The sequence below is a fragment of the Myotis brandtii genome, unplaced genomic scaffold (genome assembly GCF_000412655.1).
Source record: "Myotis brandtii unplaced genomic scaffold, ASM41265v1 scaffold206, whole genome shotgun sequence".
Classification (NCBI taxonomy): domain Eukaryota; kingdom Metazoa; phylum Chordata; class Mammalia; order Chiroptera; family Vespertilionidae; genus Myotis; species Myotis brandtii.
In genome coordinates, this window is record NW_005357691.1 from 260,835 (window position 1) to 269,382 (window position 8,548).

The following is an 8,548-nucleotide window of genomic DNA, read 5'->3' on the forward strand; positions in this document are numbered from 1 at the left end:
TCAAGCCATAACCCAGGCATGTGTCCTGATCAGGAATTGAACTGGTGAGCTCTTGGTGCATGGGTTGATGCTCAACCACTGAGCCATGCCCGTTAGGCAGATGCCATATTTTTTTTCTTAGCTACCAACATATGATTGCTGAGTTGGCAAGTGGTACAACAAAGAAAGAAAATGACAAATGCTAACCAGCTTTTACTTTAAAGTATGAACATTTTATTTTAAAGTTCTTTCCAAAAAAAGAATTGTTTCTAACCTAACCCTTCAAAATAATCTGTGGCATCAAATAAAGTGCCCATGTTAAGAAAACTCACCAGTCCTAACTGGTTTGGCTCAGTGGATAGAGCGTCAGCCTACGGACTGAAGGGTCCTGGGTTCGATTCCAGTCAAGGGCATGTACCTTGGTTGCAGTCACATCCCCAGTAGGGGGTGTGCAGGAGGCAGCTGATCGATGTTTCTCTCTCATCGATGTTTCTCTCTATTTCTCTCCCTTCCTCTCTAAAAAATCAATAAAATATATTAAAAAAAAGAAAACTCGCCAATTTTGACTATTCTGATGCAACATCTTGAGTAGAGAGGTGAGACTGTGGTGGAGCAGTGCAGACATGCACTCCCCCCAGTTCTCTGTGGTGTGTTAGTGCAGACCCCACAGAGAATAGATGGGGATGATTAGACTCACTCAGTGGGGGTGGCACCTGGATCAGGGTGGAGTGCCTTAGAGCTTTGTGTTACATTTAGTCATGAGTTACATTTCTGACAGATTGTGCTGCTGGGATGGCGGAACACCCCATGTTGTCTCTTCTCTCCCTCCCACATTGCCCAAAGTTCCCTCTCTCACAATCTCCTTTCCCTCTGTGCTCTGTGGTTCTGTGCAAAGGGGTCAGACAGCTCTGTTGGTGAATCAGTGAAGCTCAGCTCTTGGATTTCAGAGACCCACTCAGCCATCTCCAAAAGTCAAAAGAGTTTCAGAAGGACTGTGTGTCCTGTGGAATAAAGCAAAATAGAACATTGTGGTATTAGTTTCCTAGTACTGCTATAACAAGTAGTACAACTGAATGTTTTAACAACAGAAATTTATTGTCTCACAGTTCTGGTAGACCTGGTTCCTTCTGAGGGCTGTGAGGGAGAATCTGTTCCATTGCCTCTCTCCTAGTTTCCTAGCTTGGGGTTTGCTGCCAAGCTTTGGCATCCTTGGCTTATAGATATATCACACAGATCTCTGTCTTCATCTTTACGTGGTATTCTCTCTGTGTGTGTGTCCAAGTCTCCCCTTTTTATAAGAATATTCAAACAGTATGGAATGTACAAAGTGAGAAATAAAAGTTGCCCTCCTCCTACCTATATCCCTTAGGGCAAGCATGTCAAACTCAAAGGCTAACATGGGCCAAATAAACAAGGTTTAAGTTTATGTGGGCCACAGAAAAAAAAGCTGCAATTTTTATAGAAACGTAGGTTTATTTCGATAGAGACATGCTGAATACAAAGGGATCAAATAAATGAGTAATCGTTAACCTAAAATAATAGAACATTTTAATAAAAATATTTTTTTCTTGAACATTAACTTACCAGACACTGAATAACTAGACAAATTAATAAGCGTAACACAAATAAACCTATTTTTCTTGTTCTCTGAAAGTGAAATATTTCCAGTTGAGCACACCAAACAAATCAGTCCAAGACTAATAACGTGGCAATCGGCTGCTAAAATATTCACTGCTAGTATTAGTGGAGAGAAATGGTGTGCCTGCCCGTAAGGCGCGTAAGGGAAATGAATGCAACATGATTATAGTAATCAGTCATTAGCGAACGTTGTAGTTTGTTATTAATAATTATGTATAACAGGATATTGTAAAAATTAAGTTACAACATTTTTATTAAAATGTTTCTTACATACCGTTATATTGGCTGGGCCGCAAAAATATTCATTGTGGGCCACATGTAGCCTACAGGCCACGAGTTTGGCATGCTTGCCTTAGAGGAAGTCTTTACTAAGGTTTTATTGTGGATACCTCCTGAAATATTTTATCTTCACAAACTTATATGTATATATATAGCTGTTACTGTCTTACACAAATAAGATCATAATCAGTGTATTGTCCTGCTACTTGCTTTTTTATTTTTTGCTTAATGATATGTCATGGCTACCTTTTTATGAGTACATGCGATCCTTTGGCTTCTCTTTATTTGTAGCTGCATCGTGCTCCATTGTATGGCTATACCAAAATTAATTTAATCAGTCTCCTATGGATAGACCTTTAAGTTGTTTCCTTTTCTTTTTTGTTATTACAAGCAATGTTTATGGTGCGTATCCTTGTGAATCTAAATTTACTCAAGTATATAACGGTATATAGAATAGATTTTAAAGGTTAAATTGCTGGGTCCAAAAGCATATATGCATTTTTAAATTTGATAGATACATCCCCAAACTTCAAACTTAATAAAGAAAGACATTAGGATGTGCTGAAGAGCTCCTGCTGACATTTGAAGGTGTCACAGACCTTTGCTCTGAGCATTGCTGAATTAAGTGATAGACACTAGTTAGACTTAGTGTTTTAACTAGTTTAGGCAGGAAGGAATTATAGTTGGTTGGTTGTTACGGGTTTGATCTTTATCTTGAGTATTTAGGCAAATTTCTAGCAAAGCAAAGCAAATTAAATTTATTTTATTTTGTCTAGTAGTCTCCTCAGTCTATTTGACTATCTTACACAATTTTGTTGTTGTTGTTAATCCTTACACGAGGATATTTTTACTTTATTTTTAGAGAGAGTGGAAGGGAGAGGGAGAGAGAAACATCGATGTGAGAGAGACACGTTGATTGGTTGCCTCTTACACACACCCTGACCAGGGCCAGGTAACCTGCAACCGAGGTACGTGCCCTTGACTGGAATTGAACCCGGGACCCTTCAGTCTGCAGGTCAACACTCTATCCACTGAGCCAAACCAGCGAGGGCCTCTTACACAAATTTAAAATTTCAAACACACATAGTATTGGAGAACTGGATGTAACATGTTTCTATCAGCTCTATTCCCCTAAGGAGTATTAGACACATAGGTTGTTGTTATTTTTTCCCCTTGATCATTATGAGTGGTTAGAATGATTCCTACTCTTTACATTAAAAATAACTTTCTTATTTTTAAAAGTAATGTGTATTCATTATAATAAAATTTGTGATAGTACAGAAACATAAAGAAGAAAATAAAAATTACTAGCAACCCTAGCATGCAAAGATAACTGTCATCATTTTGTTGAATGCCCTTCTAGACTTTTCTATGCATACATACATTATTTTTTTTTTTACCAAAATGGCACTATATATTCTTGACTTTTTTCCCTTTTGTAGAGCTTTATTCAATTATACTCTTTGGGCCACAAAGTTTACATTAGAACCAAAGTTTATCAAGCTGGGAGACAAGTATACAGTGAGGATTCAACATATTTGGGGGATATTGTATTTCTAGGCATTGTTAATACAGAAGTAAAAGCTTCATTTATATAAGTCCACTCAATAATCAATTGAAATTAGTTTAGTGAATTCTCTCTGTATGCCCCAAACTGTTAGGTTATTGGACTAGAGCCGTGGTCAGCAAACTGCGGCTCGCGAGCCACATGCGGCTTTTTGGCCCCTTGAGTGTGGCTCTTCCTAAGCCTTAGGAGTACCCTAATTAAGTGAATAACAGTGTACCTACCTATATAGTTTAAGTTTAAAAAATTTGGCTCAGAAGAAATTTCAGTCGTTGTACTGTTGATATTTGGCTCTGTTGACTAATGAGTTTGCCGGCCACTGGACTAGAGCATAGAAGGGACTTAGTCTAGTGGGGGGAGAGTGCAAAATAGACCAGTGTCATTGCAGTTACAAGGGTGAGTGACACTCTAGAGCAGTGGTTCTCAACCTTCTGGCCCTTTAAATACAGTTCCTCATGTTGTGACCCAACCATAAAATTATTTTCATTGTTACTTCATAACTGTAATGTTGCTACTGTTATGAATCGTAATGTAAATATCTGATATGCAGGATGGTCTTAGGCGACCCCTGTGAAAGGGTCGTTCGACCCCCAAAGGGGTCGCAACCCACAGGTTGAGAACCGCTGCTCTAGGGAGAGGGCTAAGTACAGGACTAGGGGAGAACATAGGAGGTACACCTCAGCTAGTCTTGGAAATTCAAGAATGACTTCTGGGAGAAAATGACTCTACGTCTAGACCTCATTGATAACTAGGTGATAATCATGTGAAGGAGGGCAGAAGAGACAGTAGGTAAGCGAAACCTCGAAAGATTTAAGCAGCTGTCAGCAGCTTAGTCTAGCCAGAACACAATGGGGCTATTGGGGTTGGGGAAGTTGACTGTAGTGGGAGATGAAGCTGATGGCACAAGTCAACAATGTCTTTTAGGTCAAGGAAAGGACTTTAGACTTTATCCCAAGGGCAGCTGCTACCCCTGAGGGGTTTAAATAGGGAGTCCTTGAAAATTCTGCTATTGGAAATGTTTCTTGAATTTCTTAATAATTCTTAAAACTTATTTTATTTGCTTTTAGAACCAGGAGCAATTGAAAGATGATGATTCCGATCTTATTCTCAATGATGGTGATATTAGTTTGACGTATGGGGATTCTACTGTGAGCACTGAATCAGCAACATCTGGTGGCCCAAGGAGATTTATGGGCAACAGTTCTGAAGATGCCTTGGACCGCGAGCTTGCATTTGGGGACCATGAACTGGTCATTCGGGGAACACGCCTGGTTCTTCCTATGGATGATTCTGAACCCCCATTAAATTTGTTAGATAATACGAGACACAGTCCAGCCTAAATTTACTAATACTCACTTAGTGATTTGTAAAATTTGCACATGTGATTGTGAAGAAATTCGTACTACCTAAAAAGTCCCAGTGCATGTCTGAATGTTTAAGCTATATAAATGCTATTTATATGGCATTGAAAGAATATAAATATGTACGAGGCAGATTGTGAACAAACTCTTCTTTTATGTTTTATTGGCTGCACTATGTAGACTGGATCTGTTTTAGAAATTTAAGTGATGCCGTGTGTTCCGTTAGCTTTATGTCTCAGTTAAAATATAAAAAGTGACAGAGTTACTCTTTCTTATATTTACCTGACACTTAACAAGAGTACCATGTTTTTGTGATGTGAATTAATTTTGTTTTGTAGGAGGAGAGGGGAAGAAGAAAGAGGGAATGTTATTTCAGGAGAAGCCCAGAGAGGAGAGGCTCCTTTGTTAGGAAACTTGTGTTGATTGTTGCTGCCTTTGTCCTGACCTTTTCTTTCCTTTTTCTCTGGTGGCCTGTTGTGGCACAAGAGGCTGATGGCATTCTAATCTTGCCCCATTCAGGTTGGGGAGTGAAGTGGGGCCCTTTTCCCGCTTTGCTATGAAAGAACCGATTCCTTGACTATAGTACACTACTGTTGGGAAAAGAAGGCTGCACATGACTTCCAAGACTTTATTTCTTTTCTTCCAGACCAAGATCGTAGAAGACACATCCAGCCAGCTTAGCCAAAGTACAGGCATGTATAGTTCAGGACACTTGATTTCAATTTGAAGGAGCTGGGCAGGCTGTGAGGGGGCAGAGGGCAGGAGAGGAGTAAAGAGAATGGTGGCATGCAGGTCTCTCTTCCCAAATATGTAAATATTCTATACCAGATAAGTTTAAATAAGGAACTCAATTGCTGCTTACTTTCTGATTTCCGTACTTGATCTGTATAACAAGCTTTGTGGTCACAAGTTTTTATATCGATTTAAATTGCTGCTCTTTAGCAGACAAACAGGAGCAAAATGTAAAATTTTTTAACTTAACTGTGTCTAACTGTCACTTGTTAGTCTGTAGTTAATGTTAAAAGTTAATTTATGAATCCATGATCTTTGCACACTACACCAAAGTTGGTCATAAGAGAAATTCAGTGCTCTGGAGAGCTTATTGTAAGGGTGGTGATTCCTCTGTGTGTACTGGTGTAGTTGTCTTTATTTTCATGTTATTATTTAATATGAAATACCTAAGCTGCCATGTGTTTTGTTTTTTACAATCTTCAAGGAAGAATGCATAACAATTTCCCATTTCATATTCAGAGTATGAAAGTGGATGCTATTTTGTGATGCCGAAAATACCTAAAGGTTCATTGAATGCTGGGAAGGGGGATACTTTCTTATGTTGATTCTAACCTGTTAATGTTTCAGAAGGAAAAGAGAAACTTTGTGGGTTTCCCCCCTCAGGTCTGAGTAGCATTGCCTTAAATTTTATCCAGTTCAAAAATTGATTTATTTACATGATGTTCAAATTTTCCAACAAAAATATCTTTCCAAAAAAATATATTTATTCTCCCAAAGGTATCTGTGCTGTTGTAAATACTCCTTGAGATTTTAAGGGAATTCTACTGTTGTACACTCGAGTGGCAGCTCTAACTGTTGGCAGAGCCATTTGTTATATGTGATAGTGACTTTCCTGCTATGCAGGAACCCTGTGAAGTGTGCATTTTATATGATGTGTGCCTCTTCATGCAATCAATACTTTCTTGTTAATGTATGCTTGAGGGGCTTTAAACTTCAGTGTCATTTACTCATGAAGTTATTCACATTGTAAAAGGATATACAAGAAATTAACAGCTACCTTTTTTATTCTTTCAGGTTACTAAGCTCACTTTATGAAAATGATTATAAATACTTAGCATGACATTTTGGTAACCTGTCTGTTTCAGCATGCATAAGACTTTTCCTTAGAGAAACTGATAATGCTTGAGTCAACTAAATCAGCCTTTGTACATTATCAAAGGGAAACCAAGTCTGCTGTGCTCACATCAGCATCTGGAAGATTCTCCTCTCTTCTAATCTATGTGCACATCTCCAAGCAAAAAAGGAAAAAAACAAACTCTGCTCATATATCTGTGGGTTTAGACACCTGAATGGACCTAGATGAACTACAGTCTGAATTGCCATCACGCACAAGTAGAGCTGCTCTCGGACTTTTCTGTTCTTTGTGAACCCTACACGTTTAAATGACTTGAACCTTCTCTTTTAAAGTTATTTTTTAAGGTTCCTTGGCATTTTATCCTAGTTGTCCGTGTTTGGCAATGTGTTTGGTGATGTTATAGTAATAGACTTCTAATCTTTATGTATTTTTTGTTTTTCTTTGGAGTACTTGGACAAATGTTATAGTGGTTTCTTTTAGGAAAATCTGTCATTAAAAAAATTATAGCCTTGCAAATAACTACTCACCGTATTTACGTCACAGTTTATTCTAGTGAGAAGTAAAGAGTGCTGACTCATTTATTTTTGTACCTATATACCTACTGGGAAAGGAGGAAGAAAGATGTTTTAAAAAGAAACAAACAGAAACCTAACAACATAACTTATGGGGTGGCAAATTTGTGGTGCTTATGTGTAAGGCTGGATGTATTTACTTATGGGGACAATTGAACCATTTATGAAATATGACTCAAAGCAGTCAAATCCTGTTGCACTGGTTGGTAGCCTGTTAACTCAGTAATGGATAATGTAATGAAAATGTTAGTTCCATTTTATGGGGAGAGTAAATTCTGTATCCAGTTAGGTAGAAAGACAGTTCTAAGTTTGGCTGAAAGCATGATCACACAAATAGTTCTTTTTCCAAGTTAGAGCTAGGTCTTTCTTTTTTTACATAAGAAGCTAGCTTAAATTTTGCTGGCAGCAATTTTGTCTAACATAGTAATGATACCAACCACCCTATTTCTGTGTTGTTGCCATCCATTCCAGCTTCCTTGCTCATGGTCCTGTGAGAGACACAGCTAGTGGACCTACACACCACAGGCTCTTTTCTTGACTAAACCCCTGTTTTCTAATTCACAAATCAAACCCTACATTAGATTTGAGCAATACACTTGTTAACATGACTCAATACATGAGCATACGGAGGTGAAAGTATAGATGTTTTGACTTAATCAAAAAGTCCTTGATAGGAAGTACCCCACATATAATGCAGTATGAGGTATAAGGCTTGAAATAAATTAGAAATGATAACAATAGTTCTCCTTTTTTGAGCCCCTCTTAGATAAAACAATGTGTATATGAGATATTTTTATATCTATATTAATTTAATCTTAATCATTCTGTGGGGGAACATTCTATTCTCATTTCAAAGCTTAGGAAACGGGTTCAGAAAAGTTATCATACTGCTATTAAGTGAAAAAGCCAGGACTCAAATCCAATCTTGACTACAAAGTCTACTGTTAACCACTACTCTACTGGCTTCATTGTCAAGATCCAGGCTAATCCATCTCGGCTATACCTAGAAGGATGATGAAGGGAACAGCAGACTTCTATCCTGCTGCCTACCACCTATATGTCATCAGGGTAGGACATGAATTCCCAGTTCTGTTCCTCCGCTTGCTGCACTATTGACTGCAGATAAGAGTTCCCCTGGTTGGGAAGTTTCTCATATTATTACTAAAACTAGAGGCCCGGTGCATGAAATTCATGCACGGGGGTGGGGAGTCCCTCAGCCTGGCCTGCACCCTCTCACAATTCAGGACCCCTCAGGGGATGTCCGACTGCCAGTTTAGGCCCCATCCCA

At 38.5% G+C, this 8,548-nt stretch overlaps 1 protein-coding gene across 4 annotated transcripts in view; it reads left to right on the forward strand.

Annotated features, from left to right (window-relative positions):
• SLC9A6 (solute carrier family 9, subfamily A (NHE6, cation proton antiporter 6), member 6) overlaps window positions 1-7,813 on the forward strand; it is a 52,247-nt gene extending 44,434 nt beyond the window's left edge. Inside the window, exons 16-17 of one of the 4 annotated variants that reach the window (XR_001361969.1) lie at window positions 4,528-5,631; window positions 6,628-7,210. Coding sequence is in view for 3 of the 4 variants with exons in the window: in XM_005865323.2 (XP_005865385.1) it covers window positions 4,528-4,800 (273 nt within the window). In the remaining variant the exon portion in view is untranslated. Of the gene's footprint in view, window positions 1-4,527; window positions 7,217-7,785 lie in introns of those variants that run through there. The other 3 variants (XM_005865323.2, XM_014538929.1, XM_014538928.1) reach the window with 3 other exon arrangements.
• Window positions 7,814-8,548: the final 735 nt, after the last annotated feature.